Source organism: Zea mays, chromosome 5 (assembly GCF_902167145.1).
Source record: "Zea mays cultivar B73 chromosome 5, Zm-B73-REFERENCE-NAM-5.0, whole genome shotgun sequence".
NCBI lineage: Eukaryota > Viridiplantae > Streptophyta > Magnoliopsida > Poales > Poaceae > Zea > Zea mays.
The window spans coordinates 35470578-35493495 of record NC_050100.1 but is presented as its reverse complement, the minus strand read 5'-3'; the positions used below and the strand labels follow the sequence as shown (position 1 = coordinate 35493495).

Here is a 22918-nt window from a genome sequence, read left to right as displayed (position 1 = left end):
AATGTCAAACTTAATGCCCCTCCTAAAAGATTGTCTAATTTTGTTAAGGGCAAGGCTCCCATGCCTCAGGATAACGAGGGTTACATTTTGTACCTGCCGGCTATCCCGAGAGCAAGATTAGGAGAATTCACTCTAGGAAGTCTCACTCTGGCCCAAATCATGCTTTTATGTATAAAGGCGAGACATCTAGTTCTAGGCAACCAACCCGTGCTAAGTTGCCTAAGAAGAGAACTCCTAATGCATCAAATGATCATGACATTTCTTCAAAACTTTTGATGCATCATATGTTTTAACTAACAAATCCGGCAAGGTAGTTGCCAAGTTTATTGGGGGCAAACACAAGGGCTCCAAGACTTGTGTTTGGGTACCCAAAGTTCTTGTTTATAATGCCAAAGGACCCAAAACCGTTTGGGTACCTAAAGTCAAGAACTAAACTTGTTTTGTAGGTTTATGCATCCGGGGGCTCAAGTTGGATACTCGACAGCGGGTGCACAAACCACATGACAGGGGAGAAAAAGATGTTCTCCTCATATGAGAAAAACCAAGATCCCCAACGAACTATCACATTCGGGGATGGAAATCAAGGTTTGGTCAAAGGGTTGGGTAAAATTGCTATATCTCCTGACCATTCTATTTCCAATGTTTTTCTTGTAGATTCATTAGATTACAATTTGCTTTCTATATCTCAATTATGCAAAATGGGTTACAACTGTCTTTTCACTGATGTAGGTGTCACTGTCTTTAGAAGAAGTGATGATTCAATAGCATTTAAGGGAGTGTTGGAGGGTCAGCTATACTTAGTAGATTTTGATAGAGCTGAACTCGACACTTGCTTAATTGCTAAGACTAACATGGGTTGGCTCTGGCACCGCCGACTAGCCCATGTTGGGATGAAGAATCTTCACAAGCTTCTAAAGGGAGAACACATTTTAGGACTAACCAATGTTCATTTTGAGAAAGACAGGGTTTGTAGCGCATGCCAAGCAGGAAAGCAAGTTGGTGCCCATCATCCACACAAGAACATCATGACGACCGACAGGCCACTTGAGCTCCTACACATGGACCTATTCGGCCCGATCGCTTACATAAGCATCGGCGGGAGTAAGTACTGTCTTGTTATTGTGGATGATTATTCTCGCTTCACTTGGGTATTCTTTTTGCAGGAAAAATTTCAAACCCAAGAGACCTTAAAGGGATTCTTGAGACGGGCTCAAAATGAGTTCGGCTTAAGGATCAAGAAAATAAGAAGCGACAACGGGACGGAGTTCAAGAACTCTCAAATTGAAGGCTTCCTTGAGGAGGAGGGCATCAAGCATGAGTTCTCTTCTCCCTACACGCCACAACAAAATGGTGTAGTGGAGAGGAAGAATAGAACTCTATTGGACATGGCAAGAACCATGCTTGATGAGTATAAGACTTCGGATCGGTTTTGGGCCGAGGCGGTCAACACCGCCTGCTACGCCATCAATCGGTTATATCTACACCGAATCCTCAAGAAGACATCTTATGAACTCCTAACCGGTAAAAAGCCCAACATTTCATATTTTAGAGTCTTTGGTAGCAAATGCTTTATTCTTGTTAAAAGAGGTAGAAAATCTAAATTTGCTCCTAAGACTGTAGAAGGCTTTTTACTAGGATATGATTCAAACACAAGGGCATATAGAGTCTTTAACAAGTCCTCCGGACAAGTTGATGTTTCTTGTGACGTTGTGTTTGATGAGACTAACGGCTCTCAAGTAGAGCAAGTTGATCTTGATGAGATAGGTATTGAAGAGGCTCCGTGCATCGCGCTAAGGAACATGTCCATTGGGGATGTGTGTCCTAAGGAATCCGAAGAGCCTCCAAATGCACAAGATCAACCATCCTCCTCCATGCAAGCCTCTCCACCGACTCAAAATGAGGATGAAGCTCAAGTTGATGAAGTAGAAGATCAAGCAAATGAGCCACCTCAAGATGACGGTAATGATCAAGGGGGAGATGCAAACGATCAAGACAAGGAGGATGAAGAACAAAGACCGCCACACCCAAGAGTCCACCAAGCAATCCAACGAGATCACCCCGTCGACACCATCCTTGACGACATTCATAAGGGGGTAACCACTAGATCTCGTGTTGCACATTTTTGTGAGCATTACTCTTTTGTTTCCTCTATTGAGCCACATAGGATAGAGGAAGCACTACAAGATTCGGATTGGGTGGTGGCGATGCAAGAGGAGCTCAACAACTTCACTAGGAATGAGGTATGACATTTAGTTCCACGTCCTAACCAAAATGTTATAGGAACCAAATGGGTGTTCCGCAACAAGCAAGATGAGCATGGTGTGGTGACATGGAACAAAGCTCGACTTGTGGCCAAAGGATACTCCCAAGTCGAAGGTTTGGATTTCGGTGAAACCTATGCACCCGTAGCTAGGCTTGAGTCAATTCGAATATTATTAGCCTATGCTACTTACCATGGCTTCAAGCTTTATCAAATGGACGTGAAGAGTGCCTTCCTCAATGGACCAATCAAGGAAGAGGTCTATGTTGAGCAACCTCCCGGCTTTGAAGATAGTGAGTACCCTAACCATGTGTATAAACTCTCTAAGGCGCTTTATGGGCTCAAGCAAGCCCCAAGAGCATGGTATGAATGCCTTAGGGATTTCCTTATCACTAATGGATTCAAAGTCGGAAAGGCCGATCCTACTCTATTTACTAAAACTCTTGAAAATGACTTGTTTGTATGCCAAATTTATGTTGATGATATTATATTTGGGTCTACTAACGAATCTACTTGTGAAGAATTTAGTAGGATCATGACACGAAAATTCGAGATGTCTATGATGGGGGAGTTGAAGTATTTCTTAGGATTTCAAGTGAAGCAACTCCAAGAGGGCACCTTCCTAAGCTAAACAAAGTATACTCAAGATATTCTAACCAAGTTTGGAATGAAGGATGCCAAACCCATCAAGACACCCATGGGAACCAATGGGCATCTCGACCTCGACGAAGGAGGTAAATCCGTCGATCAAAAGGTATATCGGTCGATGATAGGTTCTTTACTATATTTATGTGCATCTCGACCGTATATTATGCTTTCCGTATGCATGTGTGCAAGATTCCAAGCCGACCCTAAGGAAGCTCACCTTACGGCCGTAAAACGAATCTTGAGATATTTGGTTTATACTCCTAAGTTTGGGCTTTGGTATCCTAGGGGATCCACATTTGATTTGATTGGTTATTCGGATGCCGATTGGGCGGGGTGTAAGATCAATAGAAAGAGCACATCGGGGACTTGCCAGTTCTTGGGAAGATCCTTGGTGTCTTGGGCTTCAAAGAAGCAAAATTCCGTAGCTCTTTCTACCGCCGAAGCCGAGTACATTGCCGCAGGCCATTGTTGCGCGCAACTACTTTGGATGAGGCAAACCCTTAGGGACTACAGTTACAAATTAACCAAAGTTCCTCTTCTATGTGATAATGAGAGTGCAATCCGCATGGCGGATAATCCCGTTGAGCATAGCCGCACTAAACACATAGCCATTCGGTATCACTTTTTAAGGGACCACCAACAAAATGGAGATATCGAGATTTCTTACATTAATACTAAAGATCAATTAGCCGATATCTTTACCAAGCCTCTTGATGAACAAACTTTTAACAAACTTAGGCATGAGCTAAATATTCTTGATTCTAGGAACTTCTTTTGTTGAATTGCACACATAGCTCCTTCTATATACCTTTGATCATGTCTCTTTCATGTGCTATGACTAATGTGCTTTCAAGTGAATTTCAAACCAAGTCATAGGTATATTGAAAGGAAATTGGAGTCTTCGGCAAAGACAAAGGCTTCCACTCCGTAACTCATCCTTGGCCGTCACTCCGAGCAACTCTCCATCTTTTGGGGGAGAGTTCAAAGCAAAAGGACTTCATCTTTGGTATAATCTTCACTCATTTATTTATGACCAAAGGGGGAGAAAGTAATTCAAGGGCTCTAATAATTCCGTTTTTGGCGATTCATGCCAAAGGGGGAGAGAGTATGAGCCCAAAGCAAAAGGACCGCACCACCACCAATTTCTAAAATTTTAGATTTTCAAAGAGTATTTTCAAATTGGTATCTTACTTGTGATATAATTTCAAATTGGTATAACCTCTTCAAAATTAATATCAAAACCCTCTTGAACGCTAAGAGGAGGATTTCATTAAGGGGGAGTTTTGTTTAGTCAAAGGAAAAGCATTTGAAACAGGGGGAGAAAATTTCAAATCTTGAAGATGCTTTGCAAAATCTTATTCATTTACCTTTGACTATTTGCAAAAGAACTTTGAAAAGGATTTACAAAAGAATTTGCAAAAACAAAACATGTGGTGCAAGCGTGGTCCAAAATGTTAAAAATGAAGAAACAATCCATGCATATCTTATAAATATTCATATTGGCTCAATTCCAAGCAACCTTTGCACTTACATTATGCAAACTAGTTCAATTATGCACTTCTATATTTGCTTTGGTTTGTGTTGGCATCAATCACCAAAAAGGGGGAGATTGAAAGGGAATTAGGCTTACACCTATTTTCCTAATTGATTTTGGTGGTTGAATTGTCCAACACAAATAATTGGACTAACTAGTTTGCTCTAGTGTATAAGTTATATAGGTGTCAAAGGTTCACACTTAGCCAATAAAAAGACCAAGTATTGGGTTCAACAAAAGAGCAAAGGGACAACCGAAGGCACCTCTGGTCTGGCGCACCGGACTGTCCGGTGTGCCACCGGACAGTGTCCGGTGCACCAGAGGACTCCAAGTCAAACTCGTCACCTTCGGGAAAAACCAGAGGCGCTCCGCTATAATTCACCGGACTGTCCGGTGTACACCGGACAGTGTCCGGTGCTCCAAGGAAGAGCGGCTCTGGAACTCGCCAGCTTCGGGAATTCGCAACGGCTAGTCCGCTATAATTCACCGGACATGTCCGGTGCACACCGGACTGTCTGGTGTGACATCGAAGCAACGGATACTTCGGCGCCAACGACTACCTGCAGCGCATTGAATGCGCGCCAGCGCGCGCAGAAGTCAGGCACGCCCATACTGGCGCACCGGACACTCTACAGTACATGTCCGGTGCGCCATCGGACATCTAGGCGGGCCCAGAAGACAGAGCTCCAACGGTCGGAACCCAACGGCTTTGGTGACGTGGCTGGCGCACCGGACATGTCCGGTGTGCACCGGACTGTCCGGTGCACCATGCGACAGACAGCCCCACCAAACGGCTAGTTTGGTGGTTGGGGCTATAAATACCCCCAACCACCCCACATTCAAGTCATCCAAGTTTTCAACCTTCCAACCACTTACAAGAGCTAGGCATTCAATACAAGACACACCCAAGTGATCAAATCCTCTCCCAATTCCACAAAAGTGAGAGAGATTTGCCGTGTTCTTTTGAGCTCTTGCGCTTGGATCGCTTTCTTCTTTCTCATTCTTTCTTGTGATCAAAGCTCACTTGTAACCGAGGCAAGAGACACCAATTGTGTGGTGGTCCTTGCGGGGAAGTTTTGTCCCCGGTTGATTTGAGAAGAGAAAGCGCACTCGGTCCGTGGGACCGTTTGAGAGAGGGAAGGGGTTGAAAAAGACCCGACCTTTGTGGCCTCCTCAACGGGGAGTAGGTTTGCAAGAACCGAACCTCGGTAAAACAAATCCTTGTGTCTCACCGCTTTACTCGCTTGCGATTTGTTTTTAAGCCCTCTCGCGGACTCGTTTATATTTCTAACGCTAACCCGGCTTGTAGTTGTGATTATTTTTGAGAATTTCAGTTTCGCCCTATTCACCCCCCCTCTAGGCGACTTTCACCAACCCATGTTAGTCTTAGCAATTAAGCAAGTGTCGAGTTCAGCTCTATTAAAATCAACTAAGTATAGCTGACCCTCTAACACTCCCTTAAATGCTACTGAATCATCACTTCTTCTAAAGACAATAACACCTATATCCGTAAAAAGGCAGTTGTAACCCATTTTGCATAATTGAGAGACAGAAAGCAAGTTGTAATCTAAAGAATCTACAAGAAAAACATTGGAAATGGAATGGTCAGGTGATATAGTAATTTTACCAAGTCTTTTGACCATGCCTTGATTTCCATCCCCGAATGTGATAACTCTTTGGAGATCATGGTTTTTCTTGTAGGAGGAGAACATCCTTTTCTCCCCAGTCATGTGGTTTGTGCATCCGCTATCAATGATCCAACTTGAGCCCCCGGATGCATAAACCTACAAAACAAGTTTAGGCCTTGTTCTTAGGTACCCAAACGGTCTTGGTTCCTTTCACATTAGAAACAAGCACCTTGGGAACCCAAACACAAGTCTTTGATCCCTTGTGTTTGGCCTCAACATATTTGGCAACTACTTTGCCGGATTTGTTAGTGAGCACATAAGAAGCATCAAAAGTCTTAAATGAAATATTAGGTTCATTTGATGCTATAGGAGATTTCTTTTTAGGCAATTTAGCATGAGTGGATTGCCTAGAACTAGATGTCTCACTCTTATACATAAAAGCATGATGAGAGCCAGAGTGAGACTTTCTAGAATGAATTCTCCTAATTTTATGCTCGGGATAACCGGCAGGGTCTAAAATGTAACCCTCGTTATCTTGAGCCATGGGAGCCTTACCCTTAACAAAGTTAGACAATCTTTTAGGGGCATTAATCTTGACATTGTCTCCCTGTTGGAAGCCAATGCCATCCTTAATTCCTGGGCGTCTCCCACTATAGAGCATGCTTTTAGCAAATTTAAATTTTTCATTTTCTAAGTCATGCTCATTAATTTTGGCACTAAGTTGAGCTATGTGATCATTTTGTTGTTTAATTAAAGCTAGGTGATCATGAATAGCATCAACATTAATACCTCTACATCTAGTACAAATAGTAACATGCTCAACGGTAGATGTAGAGGGTTTGCATGCATTTAATTCATCAATCTTAGCATGTAAAATAGCATTTTTATTCTTAAGATTGGAAATAGAAACATTGCAAACATTTAGATCTTTAGCCTTAGCAATTAATTTTTCATTTTCAATTTTAAGGCTAGAGAGTGATGCATTCAACTTGTCAATCTTAGCAATCAAATTAGCATTATCATTTTTAAGATTAACGATTGAATCATCACAAACATTTGAACTTTCAACCTTAGCAATTAATTTAGCATTCTCATTCCTAAGGTTGGCAATAGTATCATGGCAAGAACTTAGCTCACTAGTTAATTTTTCACATTTTTCTACTTCTTGAGCATAAGCATTTTTAACTTTAACATGCTTCTTATTTTCTTTAATAAGGAAGTCCTCTTGGCTATCCAAGAGTTCATCCTTCTCATGAATGGCACTAATCAATTCATTTAGTTTTTCCTTTTGTTGCATGTTTAAGTTGGCAAAAAGGGTGAGCAAGTTCTCCTCATCATCACTAGAATTTTCCTCATCACTAGAAGTTGCGTACTTAGTGGAGGATCTAGATTTTACCTTCTTCTTGTCGTCCTTTGCCATGAGGCACTTGTGGCCGACGTTGGGGAAGAGGAGACCCTGAAAGTTCCCTTTGACCCGGGAACAGGATCTGGATGTCGCCTAGAGGGGGGTTGAATAGGCGAATAAAACTTATTACTTTAAAACTTAAATTCTTACTCTACTCGAAGACTTAGTACGCAGTGGAGTGAGAAGACTCTTCGAGTAGGTTGCAGCGGAATCAGAGATCCTGTCTCAAAAATGTCCTGCACTTCAAATAAAGCTTATACCACAGATAAGTATTGAAGTGCAGATATAAAGACGAGTGAGACAGAGAGTCAGGGTACAATACAAAACAGAGCACACAGACGCAAGGATTTATCCCGAGGTTCGGCCAAGCCTGAAATGCTTGCCTAGTCCTCGTTGGAGTTAGCCACACCTGGGCTTGGAGTCTATTTCAACTCCTTCCTCCGTTTGCTCAGATCTGTCAGTATGACAGATAGAGCCTTTCACTATTGAGTGGGGTTACAACAGAACCGCGGCTGCTTACAAACTTCTTGGCAGCACCCCGGCAGAGTAACGATATGCTCAAGACCTTGCTCTAGCTCTTAGCAGCACCACTCCTCTCTCTAAAGGCTTATAGCTGTGCCTTCTACACAAACTATAGAGTTACACACAAGAGGGAGAGCGAGAATTGATTCTAGTAAAGTCTACACTTGTTGGCTGCACTTATATATTGCTTGAGGCGCCTAGGGGTCCCTTTTATAGGCACAAGGGGCCTAGGGGCCGTTGGAATCCCATTTGGAAGGCAATACTTTCTTTCTGTCGGGTGGCGCACCGGACAGTCCGGTGCACACCGGACATTGTCCGGTGCCCGATTTCTTTCCTTCTATGGCGAAGCCGACCGTTGGCAGTCTTGGAGCCGTTGGCGCACCGGACATGTCCGGTGCACACCGGACAGTCCGGTGCCTCCATCTAGCCGTTGATTCGGCCACGTGTCCCGCGCAGATCGCGCGGCCGACCGTTGGCCCGGCCGACCGTTGGCTCATCGGACAGTCCGGTGCACACCGGACAGTCCGGTGAATTATAGTCGTACGTCGCCGGTGAATTCCCGAGAGCGGCCAGTTCGCCAGAGTTCAGCCTGGCGCACCGGACACTGTCCGGTGCACCACCGGACACTGTTCGGTGCACCACCGGACAGTCCGGTGTGCCAGACTGAGCTGCTTTGGCTGTACATAGCCAAGCCCTTTGCACCTCTCTTCTTTTCTTCTTCTTTCTGTTTCTAACACTTAGACAAGTATATTAGTCCATAAAACCAATGTACTAAGTATAGAAACATACCTTCTCTTAATCATTAAATCTATAGCATTCCACATGCTTGAGCTTTGATGTTGGACTCATAAATCATCAAGTCGGCTTGTCTTGATCTAGATTGACATTACTTGGCTCCAACATCCTGTAAAGGTCACATAGAACATCTCCAAACATAGGAACAACCCAAACTAAAGATCAAGGTGAACTTAGCTCTTTTAGGCTGCTTCCAGTTCTGGTTTTGACACTTGTTCTCCTTCTAGTGACCTTGATCTCCTTCTTAGAGCTTGTTCTTGAGCCTTATGACTTACACCACATAACTGTAGCTGTTACCTCATTGGCTGTAAGTCACGTTCTTATGTAGTGATCCTTGATGTGTCGTAGCTGTTCTCAACTCGATCACCCTTGACTTTGCAAGCCTTCTTCTTCACCCTTGGCTTTGGGTTCCTCAGCCTCCTTGACCTTCTCCCGTGCACTTGGTACCTCGAAGCTCTTCTTGCCTCCGTCCTTGGCTTGATCAGTTGTCTCCGAGCTACGCACCCGAGTCTCACTTTTGCAATGTCCATCTTACTTGTGATGTCCATTATGTATCCATAATCCAGTTCTTGGACCATCACATTTGTTCACTTGTGTTGAACCCTGTAGGCTTTACTTTAAGCACCTGTTCAACACTTAGTACACTTGTTAGTCCTTTAATTGAGTTGTCATCCAAACACCAAAACTCACAAGAGAGCTTTCAATCTCCCCCTTTTTGGTGATTGATGGCAACACAATTAAAGCTTACATAAGAATAAGATTTGAAGCACAAATTTTAATTCTAAGATTATAGAATGCTCCCCCTAAATAAGTGCTTACTTCAAAAACATAATTTTGGCCTCAGACGCCAATTTGCACATACTTAGGCAAATCAAAGATTTCTGCACCTTAGCACTTTTTAGTATGCATTGTGGCAAGAATCAAACCATGATGCTATAACACACAAATGCACATAATCAGAGTTAAACCCCATTCAAAATAGTGGATATATCATAGGAATATCAACCTACCACTATTCATCATTAAGATACCAATTCAAACTAATACCAATTTAAACTAAGACACTAAGACAATCTTAAAGCACCATTAACCACATGACTATCTATTACACTATAGAAGCCAAATAATTCATCGCAGCGGAAACACTAGTCCATATGAGCAACATTGCAAGAAACATGAATATCACACTTGGCAAAGCTCAAACTAACACATCACCCATTAGGATAAGCTTTCCTCTAAGGTTGAGATAAGCTTTAATACACAAATTCTCCCCCTTTGACATCAAACACCAAAAAAACATACTCAAGCAAGAACATATGATGATGTCAAGAGACAGCAGGGTGTTAAGGAGGAAAACGACTATCAAAACTCCCCCGTACTTATTGAGCATATGCCCGAACAACATTTAGGCGAGATACATATATGCAAAAAGATTAATACTCCCTTTGTACCTTTACCATGTTGTAGTGTACTTCCCATCTTGAAAGTATCTAATCTCTCAAGAGCTTCTTCACACTTGTGCCTGATTCTTTATCCTTACTTTTTCTTGTTGCTAAGACATCAAACTTAGAACAAGTTATAGTATTGGGCACAAGAAGAAACTTCTATTCTCATGATTATCAAAAGATGTCAATTGAAGCGAACTATTACGGCTACCAATTGAAAGATACCAATTGCAAAGTTCATTTATTATCATGGCTCCATGATATTTAAGCATCTATTATCACCAGATATTATAGAGCATGAGCAATCTAAAGATATGCACTTACTCACAACTTGAGATACCAATTTCTTGACTTACAGAGGTACCCAAGTCCAGATTGCTCCATTTCTTGCTTATCTTCTCTTTTCCACCTAGAGACTATACATGATCGCTCAAGAAACAGTTAGTCTCAAAGGACACAAGTTATGTGTGCTCCCCCTCAAGTTGTGCATCAAGTATTTGAATGACTTGCACTTTGCACATTCTAGCTTCCTCAGAACTAGAGGGGATCACAACATACCTTGGTCAAGGCATACTCTATCACTTTCATCACACAAGGATGCCAATTTGAATATCAATTGTAAAACCACTTAACACCAATTTAAGGCTAAATGAAAGGTTGACTAAATTCAACAATGCATGCCTCAGTGGCACCTAAGCCAATTCAATACTCAAGGAAGTCTAACATTTACTCAACCTGTACATGCTTCATATTTAACTATCATTGCATATACCAATTGAAGATCAACACAATCATGTATATAAAGCGAAATATCTAAGCATGTCATGATTAAGAAGGTTTCTTAGGTGCACAAAAGAAACAACATTTTAAAGGCATAAATTACCTAAACCAAGATATTACCAATTGAAAGACAAGAACATAGCTATGATCACAATGAATGGAATTTCAAGAATATTTAATGAAATTGTATAGCTCCATTTTCCATACATTTGCCTTTATGAGAGCACTTGTTATCACCAATTCAGGGCTCCTTTTGCTCACGCACCTCATAGCTCATGGATTTGAAATTCACACAATACTAAACTAGGGTAATCATGTGAACATGGACTAAACAAAATGTCATAATTGCACATAGCATGACTTGCAAAAAAAAGTTACAGGTTTATCCATATACACCAAGGGAGTTAATCGTTGTGGATATAACAAATGAAATAGCTACCCATGAATGATTCAAAAGATATATCCTATATAGCACCAGTCATGATTAAGCAAACATCATTATGATTCATTTAACACAGGCAATCATAAAGCATAACTACTCCAAAGACAGGTAGCACAACAAGCCAACTTAAGAGCAATACTAAATTGCAATTATGTACTTAAAATACACGGGGTACCGTCCTTTGGAGAGCTAGCTGTAGATTCTCATCAAAGTCCTTTTACTTGATTCACCAATAATGATTAAGGACCTATACACCTTATTTTACTTGAGATGAACATGGGATTAGTGTCTCACAATAATTCAACCTTGGGACAATAAACACCAAAACAATTAACAGCTTAAGCATAGAGTTTTAGATAACCGTCTTAAGCTCTCCCATGGTCTCCAGTCCATCTCAAGGCACCTGCATGGTCTAGTTAGCACAGTTTGGTACCCATCTCGAGATGGGTCCATAACGTTCATCTAAAAGGGCCTTTGGTACCCAAATAGCAGTTGTGCTAGTTCTAGGTGATCTCATTATAGATCTAGCACAAGTGTATGATTTGGGTCTCCTAAGCGAATGAGATTGACACACATTCACTTCTTTAGGAATCTTACCTTTATAACATACCTTTGATATATGACCCTGCTCACCACACTTGTAGCAGAAGCGTCGCTCAACCTGACATGACGCTTGTTGTTTGTCATTTTCCTTGGAGAGGGTCATCTTGGAGGATGCACAACCTTGATTCTTCATGACCGGACATGAAGTGATAAAGTGGTCCTTATTGTTGCATCCAAAGCAACTTCTTGTCCCTTCATCCTTGTCTTTGTACGGACAGGATGCGATGAGGTGGCCTATCTCCTTGCATTTGAAACACCTCCTTTTTCCTCTTCCCTTTTTGTGCTTGAAGGACATGGAGAGATGATTAGTACAAACAACATGACTAATTGAATTTTTACCTTTTTCCTCGTTCATGTTGATTTCTTCATTTATAGCTTTGGGAACATTCTTCTTATTGAGCTTAACACTTGCTGCAGTTTTTCCTTTCTCAAGCTTCTTCACCACGCGCTCGTGGATATCTTGAGAGAGTTGAGCTAAGCGTCTTCTCCTCAGTTGTTGTTGCTTCTTATTCCCACAGAATTTCTTTTGTGACCCTAAAACTTGTTGCTCAATCAATGATTGGCTTTCTTTTGAGCAACAGGGGTTAGCACATGATGATATACAATTCAAATGCGCACACGTGCGAGAATGAGGTTCACATGAATTTAAGTTTGAAATTACAACCTCATGAGCAACATTAAGCATGATATGGTCATCAACTAATTCATTATGAGAATAAGATAGCATATCATATTTTTCACTTAGAGCAAGTTTTTCTAAATTTATCATTTCTACTTGACTCTTAAGCATAGAATTCTCAGTTTTAAGTTGAGCAACATCAGATAATACATCATGATTATTTCTTTGCTCAAATAAAATAGACTCATACCGTTGGACCAAATTATCATGAGAGCACTTTAGCTCCTCATGTTCTTTGGTCATCTTTTCCAGGCTGTCGTTGGTTTTGATGAGAGTCTCCTCTAGCCTGAGAAGCGTCTCGCCTTGTTCCTTGTTCCTCCTCAACAACTTAACCAAGAGCACTTTGTCTTCTTTGTTGAGATGGGTGTGGAACTGGCGAATCTCCTCTTCTTCCACATCACCGGTCTCATTTTCCCTGTCATTATTATTAGTGGAAGCAATACAGGAAAATGTACCTTGTGGTGATGAAGACTCATCCTCGCTATCATCCTCATATTCCTCCTCATCATCGCTTTCGTCTCCACTATCATTGTTAGCAATAAGACATTTATAACTAGTGGAAGACAAACCTGTCGGTGAGGTGGATTCATCGTTTGGGTGCCATCGTTCTTGTTCTTCTCCCTTTGAATGGTTAGTATCACAAGTAATATAGGGAGTAGAAGTAGTACAATTTGCCACACAATATTTTACTTTAATTCTATCCCATAAATCATGAGCATCAATAATTAAATCATTATCACTACTCATGATGGCAAAATAAGCACCTCTAGAAAGAGAATCAACTAAGATGCTGCAAGCACGGTGATTTAGAGAAAAACATCTTAGTTCATCATTAGAGGGATTTTTACTAATATCAGATGGAAAAATACTTCTACTAAAGATCTGTCTCAAATCAGAATCAACACTCATGAAAGCATTATAAATAGAGACAGACCAAGATTTGTAATTAGAGCCATCGCCTAAAAGAAGTTCTACAGTTACCTCTTGTGACGACATCGTTATCTCCGGACGGCTAAGCCCACACTGGAGAGGCCTAGCTTTGATACCAATTGAAAGTTCCCTTTGACCCGGGAACAGGATCTGGATGTCGCCTAGAGGGGGGGTTGAATAGGCGAATAAAACTTATTACTTTAAAACTTAAATTCTTACTCTACTCGAAGACTTAGTACGCAGTGGAGTGAGAAGACTCTTCGAGTAGGTTGCAGCGGAATCAGAGATCCTGTCTCAAAAATGTCCTGCACTTCAAATAAAGCTTATACCACAGATAAGTATTGAAGTGCAGATATAAAGACGAGTGAGACAGAGAGTCAGGGTACAATACAAAACAGAGCACACAAACGCAAGGATTTATCCCGAGGTTCGGCCAAGCCTGAAATGCTTGCCTAGTCCTCGTTGGAGTTAGCCACACCTGGGCTTGGAGTCTATTTCAACTCCTTCCTCTGTTTGCTCAGATCTGTCAGTATGACAGATAGAGCCTTTCACTATTGAGTGGGGTTACAACAGAACCGCGGCTGCTTACAAACTTCTTGGCAGCACCCCGGCAGAGTAACGATACGCTCAAGACCTTGCTCTAGCTCTTAGCAGCACCACTCCTCTCTCTAAAGGCTTATAGTTGTGCCTTCTACACAAACTATAGAGTTACACACAAGAGGGAGAGCGAGAATTGATTCCAGTAAAGTCTACACTTGTTGGCTGCACTTATATATTGCTTGAGGCGCCTAGGGGTCCCTTTTATAGGCACAAGGGGCCTAGGGGCCGTTGGAATCCCATTTGGAAGGCAATACTTTCTTTCTGTCGGGTGGCGCACCGGACAGTCCGGTGCACACCGGACATTGTCCGGTGCCCGATTTCTTTCCTTCTATGGCGAAGCCGACCGTTGGCAGTCTTGGAGCCGTTGGCGCACCGGACATGTCCGGTGCACACCGGACAGTCCGGTGCCTCCATCTAGCCGTTGATTCGGCCACGTGTCCCGCGCAGATCGCGCGGCCGACCGTTGGCCCGGCCGACCGTTGGCTCACCGGACAGTCCGGTGCACACCGGACAGTCCGGTGAATTATAGCCGTACGTCGCCGGTGAATTCCCGAGAGCGGCCAGTTCGCCAGAGTTCAGCCTGGCGCACCGGACACTGTCCGGTGCACCACCGGACACTGTCCGGTGCACCACCGGACAGTCCGGTGTGCCAGACTGAGCTGCTTTGGCTGTACATAGCCAAGCCCTTTGCACCTCTCTTCTTTTCTTCTTCTTTCTGTTTCTAACACTTAGACAAGTATATTAGTCCATAAAACCAATGTACTAAGTATAGAAACATACCTTCTCTTAATCATTAAATCTATAGCATTCCACATGCTTGAGCTTTGATGTTGGACTCATAAATCATCAAGTCGGCTTGTCTTGATCTAGATTGACATTACTTGGCTCCAACATCCTGTAAAGGTCACATAGAACATCTCCAAACATAGGAACAACCCAAACTAAAGATCAAGGTGAACTTAGCTCTTTTAGGCTGCTTCCAGTTCTGGTTTTGACACTTGTTCTCCTTCTAGTGACCTTGATCTCCTTCTTAGAGCTTGTTCTTGAGCCTTATGACTTACACCACATAACTGTAGCTGTTACCTCATTGGTTGTAAGTCACGTTCTTATGTAGTGATCCTTGATGTGTCGTAGCTGTTCTCAACTCGATCACCCTTGACTTTGCAAGCCTTCTTCTTCACCCTTGGCTTTGGGTTCCTCAGCCTCCTTGACCTTCTCCCGTGCACTTGGTACCTCGAAGCTCTTCTTGCCTCCATCCTTGGCTTGATCAGTTGTCTCCGAGCTACGCACCCGAGTCTCACTTTTGCAATGTCCATCTTACTTGTGATGTCCATTATGTATCCATAATCCAGTTCTTGGACCATCACATTTGTTCACTTGTGTTGAACCCTGTAGGCTTTACTTTAAGCATCTGTTCAACACTTAGTACACTTGTTAGTCCTTTAATTGAGTTGTCATCCAAACACCAAAACTCACAAGAGAGCTTTCAGACCCTTGTTGACGGCGATGTTGGCGGCGTCCTCGTCGGAGGAGGAGTCGGTGGAGCTCTCGTCGGAGTCCCACTCCCGGCAAACATGGGCATCGTCGCCCTTCTTCTTGTAGTACCTCTTCTTCTCCTTCTTCTTCCCTCTCTTGTCATCGCCCCTGTCACTAGAAATAGGACATTTTGCTATAAAGTGACCGGGCATACCACACTTGTAGCAAACCTTCTTGGAACGGGGTTTGTAGTCTTTCCCCTTCCTTTGCTTGAGGATTTGGCAAAAGCTCTTGATGATGAGCGCCATCTCCTCGTTGTCGAGCTTGGAGGCATCGATGGGGAGTCTACTTGATGTAGACTCTTCTTTCTTCTCCTCCGTCGCCTTGAATGCGACGGGTTGCATCTCGGGTGTGGAGGAGACACCTTGCTCGATGATTTTCTTGGAGCCTTTGATAATCAATTCAAAGCTCACAAATTTTCCTATTACTTCCTCGGGAGACAATAGTTTATATCTAGGATCACCGCGAATTAATTGAACTTGAGTAGGATTAAGAAATACAAGTGATCTTAGAATAACCTTTACCATTTCATGGTCATCCCATTTGGTGCTCCCGAGGTTGCACACTTGGTTCACCAATGTCTTGAGCCGGTTGTACATAGCTTGTGGCTCCTCTCCTTGGTGAAGCATGAAGCGACCGAGCTCCCCCTCGATCGTTTCCCTCTTGGTGATCCTTGTCACCTCGTCTCCTTCGTGCGCGGTTTTGAGCACGTCCCAAATATCTTTGGCGGACTCTAACCCATGCACTTTGTTATACTCCTCTCGACTTAAAGAGGCGAGGAGTATAGTTGTTGCTTGGGAGTTAAGGTGCCGTATTTGGTCGGCCTCATCCGAGTCATAGTCCTTATCCCCCACCTGTGGTACCTGCGCTCCATACTCAACAACTTCCCATATGCTTTTGTGGAGTGAGGTTAGATGACCTTTCATTCTAGCATTCCACATAGAATAATCTTCACCCTCAAAAACCGATGGTTTGCCTAATGGGACGGAAGGTAAAGGAGTATGTTTAGTAATGCGAGGATAGCGTAGGGGAATCTTACTAAACTTCTTGCGCTCATGGCGCTTAGAAGTGACGGATGGCGCGTCGGAGCCGGATGTAGAAGGTGATGAAGAATCGGTCTCGTAGTACACCACCTTCTTCATTTTCTTTTTCTTCTCGCCGCTTTGATGCGACTTGGTGTGTGAAGGGGATCCCTTCATTTTGTTGCTGGACTCCCCCGATGGAGCCTTCCCGTGGCTTGTGGTGGGCTTCTCGCCGATCACCATCTCCTTCTTGGCGTGATCTCCCGACATCACTTCGAGCGGTTAGGCTCTAATGAAGTATCGGGCTTTGATATCAATTGAAAGTCACCTAGAGGGGGGGTGAATAGGCAAATCTGAAATTTATAAAGTTTAAGCACAACTACAAGCCGGGGTTAGCGTTAGAAATATAAACGAGTCCGAAAGAGAGGGCGAAAACAAATCACAAGCAAATAAGAGCGGATGACACGGTGATTTGTTTTACCGAGGTTCGGTTTTTGCAAACCTACTCCCCGTTGAGGTGGTCACAAAGACCGGGTCTCTTTCAACCCTTTCCCTCCCTCAAACGGTCACTTAGACCGAGTGAGCTTCTCTTCTCAAATGGGACACTTAGTCCACTACAAGGACCACCACAACTTGGTGTCTCTTGCTTTGATTACAATGATCTTGAGAACAAGAAAAGAGGAAGAAGAAAAGCGATCCAAGCACAAGAGCTCAAAAAAACACAAAAGTTTCTCTCTCTAGTCACTAATTTGTTTGGAGTGATTCCAGACTTGGGAGAGGATTTGATCTCTTTGTTTGTGTCTTGGAATGAAGTCTAGAGCTCTTGTGTGAGATTTGATGGCTAAAAACTTGGATCATTGAAGTGTGGTGGTTGGGGGGTATTTATAGCCCCAACCACCAATATGGTCGTTGGTGAAGGCTTCTATCGTATGGCGCACCGGACAGTCCGATGCGCCACCGGACACTGTCCGGTGCGCCAGCCACGTCACTAGGCCGTTGGGTTCCGACCGTTGGAGCTTCTGACAACGGGGTCACCGGACAGTCCGGTGGTGCACCGGACAGGTCCTGTTCACTGTCCGGTGTGCCATCTGATGCCTGCTCTAACTCTGCGCGCGCAGGCGGCATTGTTCACTGTTCACTGTAGCTTGCAGACGACCGTTGGCGCTTGTAGCCGTTGCTCCGCTTGGCACACTGGACAGTCCGGTGCTACACAGGACAGTCCGGTGAATTATAGCGGAGCGGCCTCCCTGAATTCCCAAAGGTGGCAAGTTTGGAGTTGAGCTCCCTGGTGCACCGGACACTGCCGGTGCGCCAGACCAGGGTTGCCTTTCGGTTGTCTTTTGCTCTATTTATTTGAACCCTTTCTTGGACTTCATATAGGTTTGTGTTGAACCTTTGGCACCTGTAAAACTTATAATCTAGAGCAAACTAGTTAGTCCAATTATTTGTGTTGGGCAATTCAACCACCAAAATCATTTAGGAAAAGGTGTAAGCATATTTCCCTTTCACGTACGCCTGAGCCCTCATGGGAGGGGTTGCCCATAGCGTACTTGTTGTAACAACGCCGGGGTATGGTTAAAGCCTGCTTACGGGGTGCGTCAGCGTCCCTATGTGGAGTGACATCGTGATTCCTTGTTGTGTTTATCGAGGTTAGAGCCCTGCTCGAGCGAGTCGGAAAGTCTTCCTGAGGCGTTAGTTGAGCCATCCTTTGACGTGTGCCCCAGCTGGCGGAGTGGCCACCCGCGGGATTCGCGATGGAGCAGGTAGCCGAGGCCAAGCTCGGGCGAGGTAGAGAAATCATCCGAGGCTGAACTCTGCGTCGGGCGAGGCAGAAGTTTGCGCCCGAGGGCCAGTCTGCTTCACCCGTCGTATTAGATGTCCCATCGGGGGATGGCAGGCGGCATGCGCGTACTGTAGCGGGGGGGGGGGGGGGTGTAATCATGCTGTTGCGCCCAGGTTTGACCGATGTCTTGTTAGCCATTGTGCTTCTGCTGCCGCGGCGTGGGGAAGGTATGCGCATTAAATGTGTGATATCCTGGCCCCTGGGATGGGATATCCTGGCCCAAGGCTTAATAGAATTAATAGAGTAATCATATCAACAAGGTGCATCTTCTTTTTCGGAAGCCTATCTCGAAAGAACCTCCAAGTTAAGTGTGCTTGGCTTGGAGCAATTTGGGATGGGTGATCGACCGAGAAGTTTTCTCGGGTGCGCATGAGTGAGGACAAAGTGCGCACAAAAGACTCGTGTTGGTCTGTGGGGACGATATATGATCCTAGAGAGCTGCCAGGAGTAAGTACCGCTAGTCCAGGGATTGGACGGGGTGTTACAAGTGGTATCAGAGCCGACCCTCGAGGTTTCACGGGCGTGTGTGGGCTAGGGGGTTCGGGTATATGGCGCATGGTGCATGTGGGCCCGGAGTGGTCACATGGCATGGCATATGACGACACTAGACATACAGACGTGGCCAAGATGGGAGGTTTCTGGATTGGGGTTGACCGACGAGGACGTCGGTCTTCTAAGGGGGTGGATTTTGATATCCTGGCCCCTGGGATGGGATATCCTGGCCCAAGGCTTAATAGAATTAATAGAGTAATCATATCAACAAGGTGCATCTTCTTTTTCGGAAGCCTATCTCGAAAGAACCTCCAAGTTAAGCGTGCTTGGCTTGGAGTAATTTGGGATGGGTGACCGACCGAGAAGTTTTCTCGGGTGCGCATGAGTGAGGACAAAGTGCGCACAAAAGACTCGTGTTGGTCTGTGGGGACGATATATGATCCTAGAGAGCTGCCAAGAGTAAGTACCGCTGGTCCAGGGATTGGACGGGGTGTTACAAAATGCGAGTGTTCCCACCTGTTTTCAGGCGCCTTTGTCTTTATCTGCCTGGGATCAGCTCGGGCGAGACGGACGGAGCGGTTGTGATTTGGGGCGAGACAGAGTTTTGCATGAGGTGGGAGACTCTCAGAGAGAGGCCTCGGGTTAGGAGGTACCTCGGCTGCTTCCCCTCGGGGATTATGTCTTTACCAATCTTGAGTGCTGTCTTTCATAGGGATAATCTAGGTACCCCTAATTATCACCCTCAATAGTTGTGGAATGTCACATTCTAAAAAAATAGCCCACTTCATTAGTTAAATTCCAATTACTCAAAATGAAGGAAAACAAACGGGCCCTAATATGATTTTATGCGGAATATATTTTATATAACTTTTACTCATATGAAAGATATATTATATGCTACATTTCTATTATAGGAGGATAAGTCGCAAAGTAGAAATACAACATGTCGATACATGAAATCAATTTCTATCCTCCACTCTATGAATTTAAGGTAGTCTTATATCTAAACTTTAAAAATAGTGGAATGTCAAATTTGAAGCCAAATAGCCTACTTTATTAAGTAGAGCCCGATTTCCTTTAAAATGAACCGATCCAAAGGGCCTTAAGCTTTATATAAATGATATCAACAACACAGAAAAACGAAGTTCTCCATAGAGGAATGGAAACTAATGATCCAAACCACAACCATACTCCACATACAACTCCGGCAATAATCGAGTAGTAGACATACACACCTTCAATTTCTTTATTACTCCTGTCCAATACTTGTACACCTGAACTGTTGGGACATGATATACTCAACGGAAAGCCACAAAGACCATAGTTGTTGCTGTAAATTGAAGGATCGGCTAGCGTTTGGAGTTGATTACCAGTTGGTATCTCACCTGAGAGCATATTGTTAGAGAGATTCAGTGAACTAAGAGACGTGAGTTCTGAGATGCCTGAAGGAATGAGACCAGACAGTTCATTCCATGAGAGGTCAAGGGACTCGAGTAGTTTTAAATCTCCAACGTTAGCTGGAATAGTACCAGAGAGATTATTTCTTGATAAGTTCAGAAACCGAAGGCCTTGAAGGTTTGTTATCTCGGTTGGAATTTCACCACCGATAGAATTGCCTGACAAGTCTATACCGGTCATCAGCGCAATCGCTCCTTGAAATTCATAAGTGTGTGTCTTCCAGCTCACGTCAACTCGATCGGCATAAGAGAAGTCTGCTTCTAGGTTTAAGATCTGGTGATGGACTCCCGATCTGATGTCGAATTCAGTCTGTGGCTGCACCCCCATGGACGTTAAGCTAGCGAGACCATGTGGTATTGGTCCCTGCAAATTGTTGCTAGCCAGGTCCAGAAATCGGAGGTGGGAGAGCTGTAGTAGCTCCAAGGGAATACTACTGCCACTGAACATGTTGGACCGCAACCGGAGGATTCGTAGAAATGGTGACCCTGACCCTACCCACGATGGGATTTCACCAGAGAAGTAGTTGTCACCAAGGTCTAGGACAACTAGCATCTTCATGTTCTTGATCACAGGTGGAAACTCTCCTGAGAATCTGTTATTTGACAGATGCAAAGATTCCAACGACAAACTGGAGTTTGTGGATGAAGCCAGTACATCCCCTGAAAGAGTATTGCTGGACAGATCCATGAACACGAGGTCTTGCAAGTCCCATATGCAGGTAGGGAGCTGACCGGAAAGTTGGTTGCTCGATAGATCCAAGACCTCCAATGATGTCAACAGGCAAAATGACAGGGGGAAGCCTCCCGAGAAATTGTTACCGTCCAATTGAACAGTGGTCAGCTTGCTACTACGGAAGTTGGGGACACCGCCGGTGAAGTTGTTGCTGTTCAAGGAAAGATCGTAGAGATCTTTGAGCAACGACAGGGTTTCAGGCAGCTCACCTTCCAGCCGGTTGTTGTTCAGGTCAAGGTCTTGGAGCGCCGTCAGATATCCAATCTCAGCAGGGATCGTGCCTGTGAGGCCGTTGAAGGACAAAACAAGTATGACAAGGTGAGCCAGGTTCCCTACCGAAGAGGGGATCGGTCCTGTGAGACAATTCTGTCCCAAGTGCAGCATCTGCAGGCTCGCCATGCCGCCGATCTGCGCCGGAATCACGCCGGTGAGGTTGTTGGAGAAAAGCGACAGCAGCTGCAGCTTCTTGGCCTTTTCGAGCTCCAGAGGGATGCTTCCGGTGAAGGAGTTGTAGTGCAGGTAGAGCAGTGTCAGGTCCGGCCAGCTGCTGAAAATGTCAGGTGGGATCGCACCGGAGAGCTGATTTCTTGACAGGGAGAACTCCCTCATCTTCCTCATCCCCGCGAAGGACGACGGCAGCTGACCGGAGAGCTCGTTGACGGAGAGATCAAAGAACCTGAGGCTCGCCATGCCCCCCATCTCCGGCGGCAGCCTGGAGGCCAGCCGCGTGGCCCTGAGGTCCAGCCGCTCCAGCGCGTGCAGCCGGCCGAGAGACGCCGGGATGGCACCGCCGAGGGAGTTGTTGCGCAGAACGAGGACCCGCAACGCCGGCAGCGTCCCCAGCGCCGCCGGGATGCCGCCGGTGAGGCGGTTGCTGGACAGGTCGAGCGAGACGAGGGACGTCAGTTTCGAGATGGTGGTCGGGATGGCGCCGGCCAGGCGGTTGCCGCTGAGGTTGAGCGCTGTGAGCGCCGGGAACACGGCGAGGTTCAGGGCCTCGAGCGTGCCGGCGAGCCCGGCGCCCTGGAGCGCGACACCGGTGATGCGGCCGTTCTCGCCGTCGGCGCACGTGACGCCGGCCCATGACGTGCACACGGAGCCCGCGGCCCCTGGTAACCACGAGGACAGTGGGGAGCTGCTGCTGCTGCTGGTGGAGTTGGGCGGTAGCAGGCTAGACTTCCATCGCAGCAGCGCCTGGGCTTCGGCGGCGGCGGCTGGCGATGGAGAGACGGTGGAGGATAACGAGCGTTTCAGTAACTCGGACGTGAGCGCGTAGAAGAGGAGGACGGTGATTCTCCATGCGGCAGCCATGGCGATGGCATCCTCTGGGATCGACTGGGATTTGGGAGCAGCAGAAATGTTTCGCCACGCCACCAGTGGACACTTTCGTGGAACCAGTCGGGCGTCGGGGTGTTCGGCGTTGACTACTAGAGTCCAAGCACGTTGTTTCTTATTCAACGGTGGATCAAATAGGAAATTATTCCTTAGAGTTGGATACTTGGATTATACAGTAGTCGATGCCGAGCTGTTTATAATTGATACTCAGAGCAACTCCAAAAGTTCC

At 45.0% G+C, this 22918-nt stretch overlaps 1 protein-coding gene across 1 annotated transcript; it reads right to left on the bottom strand.

The window, feature by feature from the left end:
* Positions 1-20146: 20146 nt before the first annotated feature.
* On the bottom strand, positions 20147-22711 carry LOC100384111 (uncharacterized). Its single transcript, NM_001176700.2, has one exon. The coding sequence runs from the start codon at positions 22663-22665 to the stop codon at positions 20242-20244; it is 2424 nt and encodes an 807-aa protein (NP_001170171.1). The 5' UTR covers positions 22666-22711; the 3' UTR covers positions 20147-20241.
* Positions 22712-22918: the final 207 nt, after the last annotated feature.